This window comes from Myodes glareolus, chromosome 7 (genome assembly GCF_982192425.1).
Source record: "Myodes glareolus chromosome 7, mMyoGla1.1, whole genome shotgun sequence".
NCBI lineage: Eukaryota > Metazoa > Chordata > Mammalia > Rodentia > Cricetidae > Myodes > Myodes glareolus.
Window position 1 is genome coordinate 47,580,697 of NC_142032.1, and position 13,573 is coordinate 47,594,269.

A 13,573-nucleotide genomic window follows, 5' to 3' on the forward strand; every position below is an offset into this window, starting at 1 on the left:
CCTCCCACTCCCCTCACACATCCGTCCCCCCACCCCCCTTCAGTCCTAAGGGAGGGCAAGGCACCCTGCCCTGTGAGAAGTCCAAAGCCCTCCCCACTACATCCAGGCTGAGCAAGGTATGCATCCAAAGAGAATAGGATCCCAAAAAGCCAGTACATGCAGTAGAGACAAATCCCAGTGCCATTGTCATTGGCCCCTCAGTCTGCCCCAGCTGTCAACCACAGTCAGAGGGACCAGTTTGATCCCATGCTCATTCATTGTCAGTCCACCTGGAGTTCATGAGCTCCCATTAGCTCAGGCACACTGTCTCAGTGGGTGAGCCCCTTGTGGTCCTGACTTCCTTGCTCCTATTCTCCCTCTTCTACTCTTCAACTGGACCTTGGGGGCTCAGTTCAGTGCTCCTATGTGGGTATCTGTCTCTGTCTCTATCCATCGCTGGACAAGGGTTCTATGGTGATATTCAAGAGTCATCAGTCTGACTACGGCACAAGGCCAGTTCAGGCACCCTCTCCTTTACTGCCCAGGGTCCAGCTGGAGTCATTCCCATGGCCTCCTGGGAATCTCTCCAGAGCCAAGCCTCTTGCCAACCCCAAAATGGCTCCCTCAATTAAGATATCTCCTTCCCTGCTCCCATATCCATCCTTCCTCCATCTCAACCATCCTACTCCCCCAAGCCCTCCCCAATCCTCCCCTTCTCTCCTCTCCTTCCCCCCTCTTCCCTTCACTTTATTTCCTCCCCCATGTTCCCAACTTTTACCAGGCGATCTTGTCTGCTTCCATCTCCAGGTGGATCTATATATGTTTTCTTTGGGTAGCTTCTCTAGGATCATGAACTATAGGCTCAATGTTCTTTGTTTATGACTAGAATCCACTAATGAGTGTGTACATACCATATTCATATTTTTGGGTATGGGTTATCTCACTGAGGATAGTGAAGATTACTAGTGTTTATTACTCAGTTAAAGCAAACACGGTAATTTCTTCAGAAGACACCATAAGCGAAAAGATGGCAAGCCAGCATCTGGGAAAATGATTTGTAATATATAACCAGCATAGAAGTATGATTCTGATCATACCAGTTGCAAGACTACTAACAACCAGCTGTGGTAGTGCACACCTTAAATCTTGGGAGATAGACTGGCTAAGCTTTGTGAGTTCAGGGGGCAGCCTGGTCTACATAGTAAGTTCTAAAGCATCCAGAGCTGTATACTAGAAAGACCCTGTCTCAAAAAAAATCAAAACCAGAAAAACAAAACACCAGAACCAGAGCTGAAGTGATGGCTCATCAAGTAAAGACGTTTTCCAGCTAGCCCAGTGATCTGAGTTCAATCCCGGTGAACTCCTACATGGTAGGAGAGAACTAACTCCTATAAATGTCCTTCGACTCAAACATAAGCAGTTGACAGATGTATGCCAAATACATATATAAGATATGTGAAGTTAATCCAGTGCCTGTTATCAGTCTTTCTATTAGGATTTTATTAAAGATATAGAATAGAAAGCATAGTGTATTACCCATAGTATTTGTTTAACATAATTTAGCATAATTTTTAGTATAGGTTAAGCATGTATGTGCTTTTTCATATATATATATGTATATATATATACATATACATACATATACAGAGAGCGGGAGAATTGTCTGTATTCTTTCAATCATATTTTAAATAAACGCTGATTGGCCAGGCAGGAGGTATAGGTGGGAAAACCAGACAGGAAGTGGAAATGATGCAAGGAGAGCAGGAGAATTCTGGGGAGAAGGACGTTGATTCCTCCCTCTCCTGCCCATACCACTGAGCAGCAGGATGTGATCTGCCCCACTGAAAAAGGTACTGAGCCACATGGCTAAAATAGATTAAAAAAAAATGGGTTAATCAAGATGTGAGAGCTAACTAATAAGTAGCCAGACCTAATGGGCCAATCAGCTTTATAACTTATAAAGATCTCTTGTGTGATTTTTCTCTGGGACTAAATAGCTGGGGAGCTGGGCAGGACAGAAACCCCCAACAAACAAACAGGCCCTCTCATGTTGCATATATATAGTGCTTACTCCTGACATGACATCTATATCTGAGTACTTTAAAGATTTATCATATCTATATGTATAATATATATATATATGCATGTATGCACAACACACAAAAATAAATATGCAACAAACATAAACTATCAAATGGTTGGGAAGCAATCTATCTAGATGGTATATAAGGTTCCTTCTACCTTTGAAATTCTCAGATCAACTTCAGAAAATGTGAAATATGTCTTCTTTTAAAAACAATATAGCCATTTTAAGAGTGTTTCAAGTAGCCATGGAAAGCTTTCTTGCCACAGTCCTTTGACTTGATGATTTCAGTAACTAAAACTTACAAAATAGAAGTTATTTGAGGTATTACAAATTTTTTCTTGAATACCTTAAGGCTTTATTATTAATTTGCTTAGAGTCAGATTCTCTAGTAAAAGCCCAACCAATTGGCGGGGGGGGGGGGGCGTTGCTAGTAGGATTTCCTTTGGGAAGGCTAATAAAAATCTCCCTAAATGTTTGGGGTTAGGACACAGGCACCATGTTGCACCATGAATAACCAGAAAAGTGGGCCTAGGAAATGGGTAAGGAATATTTCATTCTCAAACAGAAATAGAGAGAGGAGCTAAAAGGGACAGCTATAGGAAAGGGTCTCCTGGCCACAGAATTAATTAAACCTCAAAAGTAAGTTCTTCCTTGTACCTGGGGTGATAGTAACCCTCTTCCATTCTTTCGCCTCCAAGGCTAGCATGAAATGTCATTGTAGAGCCACATATGCCTTTCTTCTGTGGGGATTCCCATCAGCAATGCCTAGCTTGAAAAAGTTTCTTCCTTTGTTCTTTTTATTCTTCCTTCTTCAATTGGTTTAATCTTTAGCTTCTGCCAAGGCATTTATTGGTTATAAAACCTTTATATGGTAAGCAGAACATACCTTTGTCCTTTGTGCCCCACAGCTGAGGGAATTTGAATAAGTAATGAAATAACCACCAGATGCTCATGAGGAAATGTACCAGGTGATGCTTTGTCACTTTGTGCACATGCACACATGTACTTAAGTATTGACCATCTTGAAAGTGAGACAGTCATGGTATTTCACCATTAATACTTGTGTACGTGTCTAATGTTATTGACAGGTTTCTGTTCTGCCCTGTTCTGCAACCGTTCAGTACCAAAGAAACACACAGAGGCCTATGTTAATTATAAACTGATTGACCTATTAGCTCAGGCTTCTTTCTTATTACTAATTCTTACAGCTTAAATTAACCCATATTTTTTGTCTGTGTCAGCCACGTGGCTTGGTATCTTTTTTCAGTGAGGCCTCCTCATCTTACTTTCTCTATATCTGGGTGACAACTGCAGACAGCCTTTCCTCTTTCTAGAATTCTACTCTGGTCACCCCACCTATATATACTACCTGCCTCGCTACTGGCCAGTCAGCATTTTATTAATCCAATACAAGTGACAAATCTTTACAGAGTACAAGACCATTGTCCCACAGTATTCTGCGGACAAGGATGTCTTCTGGTATTGGAACAATGCTGTTAAAATATTCCTTTGTCCAGTATGAGAGTCATCATATTTGTCCAGCTATGGATGTATTTTAGTACTTTTGTTAGCACTTTTTCTTTCTAGTGTTTCCAATTTGGTGTTCATATATACCCTTTTTTTTCCATATCTCTTCATTTTTCTTGACTCTGAAATAGTCCTCACATTACTTTGCTGTATATTCTGTTTGTATTTTAAAGATTTTAGACTAGCCTTGTGGAAACGTCGCTATCCTGAATTTGTTTGGTTGTTTCTAATTTTTTTCAAGATTAGAGTCAGGTTTTTGTTTTGTTTTTAAGTAGAAATACTACAAGTGATGTTATATATTTCTAGTTATCACATTATAGACAGGCTACATAATCTATGGAGTAATTCTTGACACCAAATAACCTGTTATCTCACAGTTTTGTACCCCATAATTTCATTATGTGTTCTGAATTCATTCAGAATAAAGAAGTAATTTCCTTTTAAATTAATATCCTTTGAAAAAGAGCTTCCCTCCTGTGGTGGTCTTAATCATAGCAATATAAAAGTAACTGATGTACTATCCCTTCTTTTGTGTATGTGTGTGTTATTAGAGGGGGTGGGTACCCTTTTCCAATAACAAAAGAAGGTGTATTATAATACAGCCACTTTGGGAGATAGATGTTATAAGAAACAAGCTTGGAAACATCAAGTGGCTATTTCTTGCTCATAGATGGTGAGGATTGTAGCTGACTGGCTCTCTGCTTCCACTTCTTTTTAATGCTTCTTGAATGTTGTCTAGGACTTCATTTCTTAGGCTCTGCCCAACCCCATAGTTGGGAGATGGGGTTAGCAGTGATTTCTGTATTAAAACAGTATTTTCACAAGCCTGATATTATATTCCCTTTGTCCTAAGTGTTCCATTTCATAGCATGGTGCCTTTTTCTGGCTCCATAAGGTCTACTTGGCCTTTTTTTCTTTTTGGTATAGTTTCTTCCAGCTGAATGAGAACGCGCTCTGTGACTGGCTGGTAGGTAGAAGGATGCTTGTGTGCTTCATAGTTAGTGGGCTCTGGCTTTGAGAGTCTGGGAGCCATTCTCTAGTCATTGACACTAGAATGTCTGTTTCCTCTTGTTTTCTCAGGTTACCAAGGAAGGACTTGTGAGTACTAAAAAACAAACAAACAAAAGAACAACAATGTGTTATTAGCCTTTATAGCTGTCTTATTGTCCTAATACTATTTGTCTAGGTAGATTTCTTGCTTTTTTTTTTTATTTATTTAAGACCCGTGATAGCTAGTGGGGGTGAAGGGTGGAGACAAAATTATATCCACTAAGTGTGCTCATTGTTGTCAGGAGTCTGTTGTTTCTAATGAAGATGCATGGTGTTTGAGAACTTTGCTGTTGAGAATTTAGTAGACATGAAGGGTAGAGTCATAAGCAAGGAAACCTGGCTGGGTTGGGGATGGGCAGAATTCCAGTGGCAGCTGTTCTATCCTTGTCAGTTCCGATTTGTTACTAGCTAGTCAGGCCCTGGTCATCAAGTTTGGGGAACCTTTCACTAAAAGGAAATCTTCCTTTTTACTAGTAGACATTTCAAAAGATATGCCCTATAAAATCGATTCCTGCCCTTCTTTCCAACCTTGAGATTGTAAAGAAATAATTATTTGTTAAGGAATGGCCAGTAAATGCAGTGAACAGAATTAAGGTGTGTCGGCCACCTTGCTGCTATGTATTTTCAGTCATGGTTACTGGTTGTTGTTGTTGTTTTTTCCCAGAATTAAATTATCTGAACGGAGTATTTACTTGCCTTGAATTTAAACTTTGCTGCATCTTATTGTTCATTTCCTTGAATGGCCCATTAGGAGGGAAGCAGAAGTAATTTGTGCTTTATTGTTGAGATGATTTACTCTTTTATAGCTACACACACACACACACACACACACACACACACACACTTCCTTAATCATAGTCTGTCCCACTAGCCCCTTTTATCCCCTTCCACCTCCCAAATAAATACCCCCTTTTCATGTCCTTATTTATGTTTTAATTATATTTTAGTGAAATAAGACATACAAGCAAAGGTATGGCTTGACAAAAATTATCAGTGGAAATAACTTTTCTAAGATATCTTTTGCCTCTTGAGTTTATGGTGAAAAATAGGTTTATTGCTAAATTGTTTCTACAGTTCATGCCCTCCTCTTTAGTTTTTATCTTAATTGGGCGAGGGGGTTAATTCTTCTAAAGTTGACATTTTTTTCATCCTTTAGCTTGCTGGTTTGTATTATCCAGGGTGGTAATTTATCTTGATTTTTTTTTACTAACAAATCTATGTCCGTATTCTATATATGCATATAAAGACCATCCTCTGGTCTTTTAAAATAGAGGATTTTATTTATTCTATGAGAGGATAAAGTAGGAAACCTTTACAGGTTAGTAGTTTTCAGAAAGCAGAAATGAGAAGTCATGGACTCACAGTGCTGCAAGTTAGTACTCAGGGAAGTCTATTCCTTGCCTTGGATTCTGCTTTGTTGGGAAAGAAGCATAATACAGATTATTATTTTAATTTAACTTCATGTCATTTGATATTTAATCCATTAAAATCATTTTTAAATGAAAGTGTTGGAAGTTATATTTAACCATTGTTGGCTTAATGGATTTTATTTAAAGAAGATGGTGTCTAATGCTAGCTCTAGTTCTAGGATAGTTCCCAAGGTAAGAACTTAGAAGCAAATGTAGAAAATAGCCACTAAAGACAAAAAGGACCCTGTTTTATTGCTATAAACATCAACTGTGAAAATCAACTGGAATATTACAATATCTGAAATAGTCACTTTTTGGTGACATGCTAAATAGCATTTTATATGTAATTTTATGTTTTAAAAATACTTAATAAAAATTGTAGAGAACACCATGATGAAAATCTTTTTTATTATGTAGGCACTTTATAAGAATATGTGGCTTGTGACATGAGTTTATGGGAGCCTTTTTCATTTTCTTTTCTCCTTTAAACCTATTCAAACTATATGCTATTCAACATATAACCGTCATTTGTTGTTACTATTCCTAAATTCTTTAAAGGCTTTTTTAATAAGTGAAAACTGAAAACCTCTTTAAATGTGAATAGGATACCATAGTTTCAATTCTGGAACAGAGAAGGTGCATTGGTGTGGGGTAAACAGTGACATCTGAATATGGTTGGTAGTTTGGATAACAGTGATGTCCTGATTTTAATTTTCTTAGTTTCGTAGATTTTTTTAACATTGTATATGATGTTAACATTTGTGGAAACTGGGCAAAGAGTAAATGGGTATTCCATATATTCAGTAGAAACAATAAAAGCTTTAAAGTACAGTCATATGACTGGGTATCTTGACTTCATTATTTTAAAGAAAGCTTTATGGTAGCCCTCTTTAGACATTTGAAATGTCTAAAAGTCCAACAATAAAAATAAGTCCGTAGTTTTCCTGTGAAGAGGCACTAAGCTTTTAAATTTCCTTATTATTGTATGAAACTTGCTTATTTTAGATTATAGCTGCTTATTTTTAAATTATTGCAAATGAAGAATATAATAGAAAAAGCTAACTTAAATTTCTTTTGACTATATTTTATATTTTAAAATTTGGGTCATTAGGAAAAAATAAAGCCAAGATTAATCCACTTGTAAGAGGGTACTGGCCTAAGTTGGTATCTGCTTGAACATACTAAGAAGAAGAAATATATAGTACTTTGAGGTTTTAAATGAAATATAGCTCTATTCATAAAGTTATGGCAAATGTTAGCATATGCAACTATCTCTAGTTATCCGTATACAGATTTCTTTTATTTTCTGATAGAATTTTGTTAGCTGAGCTTGAGTTGAAGAGTGTCCTGTTGCAGGGTGTATTTAACTCTCTTAAATACTCCCTGTCTCTTCCTCCTCTTCCCATTCAGCAGAGGCAGCAAACCTGCCCACAGTAGCTCCTGTAGACAGGCTTGACTCAGTCTCTGCTGGGGTCAAGCACTCCCATCTCACCCTCTTAAGGGCTTTCTCTATGTGTTGCCAGTGTGCTGGTAAAAATGACTTTAAACTCTTGTCAGCGTAGTTACTGGTGCATGCATCACGGTCCCACTCAAATAAACCTGTCACAACACAAAGTCAGCTGCTAGAGAAGAGTACAAGGGCAGGCCTCTAGCTTTTCATTCGAGCATCACTAAACGTGCACAGAGTGCCCAATTATTTCAGCATTATTGAGCAAGCCTACAGGAGAACCCAAGCCTTGCTACATTGGATTTTCTTTAGTAATTTGCTCAAGTGCCGCTGAGGACACTTAAAGGGCTTAAAAAACTGCGGCTGCAACCAGCTTCCTTTTCTGGGTTGTTAATTCAGGTTTTCTCTTTCAAATTAACTCTCCCTGCATGCTGTGCAGTGGTTCTGGGACAACTGTTTAGCACTAATTTTCTCGATTTTCAGGTTTTTTTTGTTCAACATGACTGCTTTAACAGTTATTCACATATACATTTTGATTAGAAATACATGATAGCTGGCCTTTTGTACTAGAACAAAATAATACAGAGTTTTTGTTAAATAACATTTATTTTTTGAGAGTTTATTGGCCCATTTTGTCATTTTAAAAACTTAGGTTGTTTACTCTACATGTGTTAAGGGAAAAAGACTCAGATTTTTGGAAGTAACACATCAATTATATATCTCTTCCTCTACCTTCCCTGATGTTAAAAAAGATACATGAGGGTAACTCTCTTGAGTGCAATATTGTTTTCATTATCTATTCGTACCTTCTGTTTTCCTTGTGGGGACAAATTCAATATCTGTGGCTAATTTTTCACAGCAGCAACAACTCCAAGCTCAGCATTTATCACATGGACATGGTCTGCCTGTGCCTCTGACACCACACCCTTCAGGGCTTCAGCCCCCAGCCATTCCACCCATTGGTAGCAGTGCAGGACTTCTAGCCCTCTCCAGTGCACTAGGAGGTCAATCTCACCTCCCAATTAAGGATGAGAAAAAGCACCATGACAATGATCACCAAAGAGGTAAGTGATCATTTGGATATCAGTGTGGTATTATCTATCTTCTAGGGATAGATTCCAGGTGCCATTTTTGATTCTGTCTCTGAATCTCATTTTGCCAATGTCTAAATAAAAGGATTTCCATCAGAAGGCAGATTAATTGTTAGAAGTAGTTATTTGCCACATGATACCTTAGTATTGTTCAGAAGGCAAAGAACTATTTCCAGACTTTGCTGCCCCATTCCCCTACTCCTACTCTAGCTGTTCTGGGGATGGAACCGAGGAACCTTATATATGCTAGGGTAGGTCTACCACTGAGCTAAATTTCCAGCAGATTTTGTCGATTTGAATAGTAAATTTCCAGCTCTCCAGATCATTGTCTTTGATCCCTTGCTTCCTAAAATCTAAATTAGTAGTAAAATCCTGTTTTAAATGACTTAAGCATTGATAATCAGCTTTGGCTAGATTGAGAGGAAAACTTAAATTTTTAAAGGGTTATTTGATATTTGACCAATTTAATTGTTATTTGTAAATTAGATCAACCTTCAGAGCATACTAAGAAAGATTCCAGTTATCTTACTATTCAAATCGACAAAATCTGCTGTTTTAAATACCTCTTTTGCTGTTCAAAAGCATGAGATTAACTGAATGTTTTTCAGATAATAACAAATCAGGAGTTCAGTTGTATTCTCTCAAGTTCTGCCTTCTTTCTCCTCTAAGGAAGGTGATAGTAAAGGGGCATTTTAGTAATATTCCTGTATGTTTATACGCTGCTTACTTGTTGCCGAATATTTGGTTATACTGTAAAGATGTATCTTTGCCAAGGCACCTTCTGATTGGTTCAATAAAGAGCTGAATGATCAATAGCTAGGCAGGAAGAGGTTAGGCAGGACTTCCAGCGGCAGAGAGGACACTGGGAAGAAGAAAGGCAGAGTCACTAGCCAGGCAGAGAGGATGCAGGATGGGGAATACAGAGCAAAGGTAACTGAGCCACATAAAAGAACATAGTCTTAAAAATATGGGTCAATTTAAGTTGTAAGGACTTGTTAGGAACAAGTCTAAGCTAAGACCAATCTTTTATAATTAATATAAATCTCAGTGCCATGGTTTGTGTGTGTGTGAGAGAGAGAGACAGACAGACAGAGACAGAGAGAAAGTAAGTTAGCTGGCAGCCAAAGGAAAAGTCCATCTATGCTTAATGTTGTGGAATAATCTTTTGTACACTGTGAAGCTGTGTCATTCTAATTGGTTTAATAAAAACCTGAATGGCCAATAGGCAGGATTTTGGGAGCAGAGAGTATCCTGTGAAGAAGAGGGCACAGATACCAGGAGACACAGAGCAAGCAGAATGGGCATTGTGGAGGTGAGGTAATAGAACCTCACAAGGATGTAAATTAATAGAAATGGTTTAATTTAAGTTATAAGGGCTAGTTAGAAACAAGTCTATGCTATCGGCTGGACTTTCATGATTAATAAGTCTCTGTTTCATTATTGGGGAGCCAATGGTCCCAATGAAATAGTCCAATTACACTTAAACTGATAATTTTTAATAGCCACTAAGGTAAAAAAATTTCTACCACCATTCCTTTAGGGTAATTTATTTAGCACAGGAATGGTTTATTTGTTTGAAAGGGTGTGGCTTATAATAAAAAACAAGGTCCTATCTACTGCTGGTTCAGTGTTATTACCATAGTTACAGTTAGGGGCAAATTGTCTGTATTCCATAAGCATAAATTTACCTTCTCTGATGCTAGAAATACTGTAATATTTGTTCTAGAGTTATCTTAATACCATGGTAGAGTTGACTCATGATTATAAACTCTTTCATAAGTGGAAAAGTCAATAAGGTACACAAATAAGAATGGCTAACTTTGGTTCATTTGAAATCGTGTCAAAGGTGAACCAGTGCTTTGTGAATCTTGTTAGGATATTATTAATAATTAACTTTACAGCAAAGTTGACATCTGTTCAATTTACTATTTAGCAGGGTCAGGTTTGATAGCTTTATGATTTTATGTAAACTAACAAGCACTTTTCTTCTTTTCTTCCCACTCTTGCATGCTTGTCTTGCTGCTGTTTTGCCTACAGACAGAGACTCCATCAAGGTAGGACTCAAAATTCAGACACAAGAATAGTTTTAAAAGATTCTAAGTGATGGGAATCTATCTAATAATGAATTCTTTGAGATTTAGAGAGTAATATGAATGGCATTTACCAAATTGTGTTCATCTTACATGTGTGGTTGATCTTTTTTAACAATGGTCATATTTTTCTGAGGATCAGGTTTGTAGTACAAGGTTGAGTCATGAACTAGATAGCATTGTTTCTCTTAGTATTTCTTACTTTGTTTTTTTTAAAAAAACTAAGATAATGCAATAAAATAAATGTATTAATTAATAAGAAATACATACTTACCTTAGAAAAATATTCTACCTACAAAGTTCTTCATTAAAGCATCAAACATCTGTTTGGCCTGGATGTGTAACTCACTGGGAGAGCTTATATTTGGTATGTGTGAGGCCCTAGGTTCATGTGCAACCTGAAGGAAGAAACAAACTGCCCATAAGAATATTTCAGTTCACCAGAGACATTGCATTTTCTGTTTGTAATACTTAGGTTTGTAGTGTGGCAAGTAATTCTCTGAAGACTATCTGCCTTCTCCTTATATGCAAGTTGTGGAGAAGGACAAAAAGTATTTAGGGTCTTATGGTTTGTGTATGCTTGTCTTACGTGATACCAGAAAGAGATAGGCTAAGGGCATTTGAATTTCATAGTATGCAAACAAAAACACAAGCTGTCGTGTAGGAAATGAATAAACTATGAAAGTGCTTCCATTACCTTTGATTCATGTACAGTAGAAATATGCCATGTGTATGCCCAATTGCATAGCATGTGCCATTGTATTACTTACTCATTGCAAGGTAACCCAGTAATGAAACACTAGCCCAGAGTATGAATGTTGTCATTTTGTCTTTTAGAGTTTTAAATAATTAAATGTTGTGGCCATGGGTTAGTTAGACCCTCTGCAGTTTTTTTGTAAACTATATCCAAAACTAAAGTCTTTCCCAAACATATTTTTTTTCTTTTCACTATGAATAGTACTTTACTCTTTCTTAAATTAAAATTGTATTTAGAACCCTTAAATAATGGAAATTCAGTATTGAGTATATCCATTTTACGTTCAAGAATCTTTGAATTTGATAGGGAACCTGCAGCCACAAACAACTATTAACAGTTGGAAATGTACACATTAAATTTTAATTATGTATTTGCAGTTGTGGAGTCTATGTATACTATTCACATCAGTTCCTACAGTAAAAAACTTATTAGAGTTTATCCACATGCACTTTAGAAGTAATAAGTGAATAAGTTGGTCAGGATTGGCTGACAGGAGTTCTCAGGAAGCCTGTCTAAGGCTATTCTGTAAACATTCCCTAACTTCTCATGATGAATACATACCTTCAGGCAGGCAAGTAGACAAAAGACACCTCTCCAGCCCCACTCACAGAATATTGTGAAAATATTTATACATCATTGTACACTTTATGCCAGTTACATTTAATATTCCCTCATATAAGAAAGAGTAGGCTGTATTTTTAAACCATCTGTAATCTTTCAGAGTGAGCTTGGAAGTGTCAGAATAGTCAGAAGGCAGGGCAAGTACCAAGAAAATAAATTGATGGTTTTGCTCTGGTTTATTATGAATGACAGCTACAAATCCATACCTGAAGTGTGCTGTGTCTGGTGTGGAATTGTCCTATAGGTTTACAAGGTGAAATGGTTGACACCTAAGCAGTTGCCTGTTCCATTGAGCTTCCTTGTCCTCTTGTAAGGAATTCCTTGCTAAGAGGGGATTTTTTGTGATTGTTGACTGCTTATATGACTGGGGGAGGTTTGTAGCTGCCAGTGATCCAGTTGTCTGCTAGTTGGGGTAGTATGAAATAATTCTCATACTAATACTCATAATAATTCTCCTTAACATTTAACAGGTAATGAATGTGACATAAATTTCCTTCTGGATTTAGAAATTTCCCTTTCCTCATCTAATATGGAAACAGGCAGCTCTTGTACTCTAAATAATAAGTAATTTTTGGCCATCTGTCAAAAAGGAATTTCAATACAAATTTAAATTAATGGTGCCTGAAAAGTTTTATAGCTTCTCTAAAAGCCTGTAATGTGCAGAGAAATCGGAATCTGCTGGTAGTAATTAGTGTTGCATGTGATGAAGATGTGGGCAATATGACACAGCCTCATCGTAACATTTTGATATGGTATCAAAATTTTGATTTATACCAAGTTGTAGATGTGTTTAATTGTGAGAGACATTCTTTAAAAAAATGCTTTTTGATGCTACTGATTATTAAACAGGGTGGATTTCAGAACAGCTTATAAAACAGACATTTAGGCTCATTGCAAAGACCCAAGTAATTAACATGCTTTTCATTGAGAAGCCAAGTAAAGCAGCAAAATCTCTTACTAAATTGTTAGGTCTTTCCCTCTTCCTTTCTCTTCTCTGAAGTTCTGTCCCACTAAATCACATGCTGTTGGCTTTATTGATCTAGTTTTCTATAGCTCAGGTAGCCAAGTTCATTCTTAAGCCTGTTATTTGCAGACTTCCATCTGAAGTTTTTTGACACTGAGAGAGAATGTAAATATGGATCTAAAGGAGACAGCACTGTGGGGAGTCCTAGAATCAATTTACTTGGTGATGAGAAACTAAAACATTGTGTACAGTAGTACTGTTGAAATAAGGGGCCGTAACACCTGCCACCTTCCTTATTTGTCTTGGCTATCTACTGATTGTATGTGACCAGTAGTAAGCCCCACGTGTGAGGCCTGAAAATGGTAAGAAACTCAAACTACTAATGTGCTCTTACCCTTCGTAGTATAGAGAGTCCAAAAGACCCCAAACTGAATTCCTACCTGGTATCTGAGTAGTTCACCATCTCCTATTCCATTTCTCCCTATTGTCTTCCATATTTCTCACCTGTAGAAAAAGAATAGATAAAATCTATGAAATATTTTTATGTATTGA

The 13,573-nt window shown here is 37.2% G+C and overlaps 1 protein-coding gene across 10 annotated transcripts in view; it reads left to right on the top strand.

Annotated features, from left to right (window-relative positions):
* Tle4 (TLE family member 4, transcriptional corepressor) overlaps positions 1–13,573 on the top strand; it is a 131,675-nt gene that overhangs the window by 62,437 nt on the left and 55,665 nt on the right. For 6 of the 10 annotated variants that reach the window (XM_087908063.1, XM_087908065.1, XM_087908067.1 and 3 more), the window contains 2 exons: positions 8,358–8,562; positions 10,627–10,643. In XM_087908063.1, the coding sequence (XP_087764189.1) occupies positions 8,358–8,562; positions 10,627–10,643 (222 nt within the window). The remainder of the gene's footprint in view (positions 1–8,357; positions 8,563–10,626; positions 10,644–13,573) is intronic. The other 4 variants (XM_087908068.1, XM_087908064.1, XM_087908070.1 and 1 more) reach the window with 1 other exon arrangement.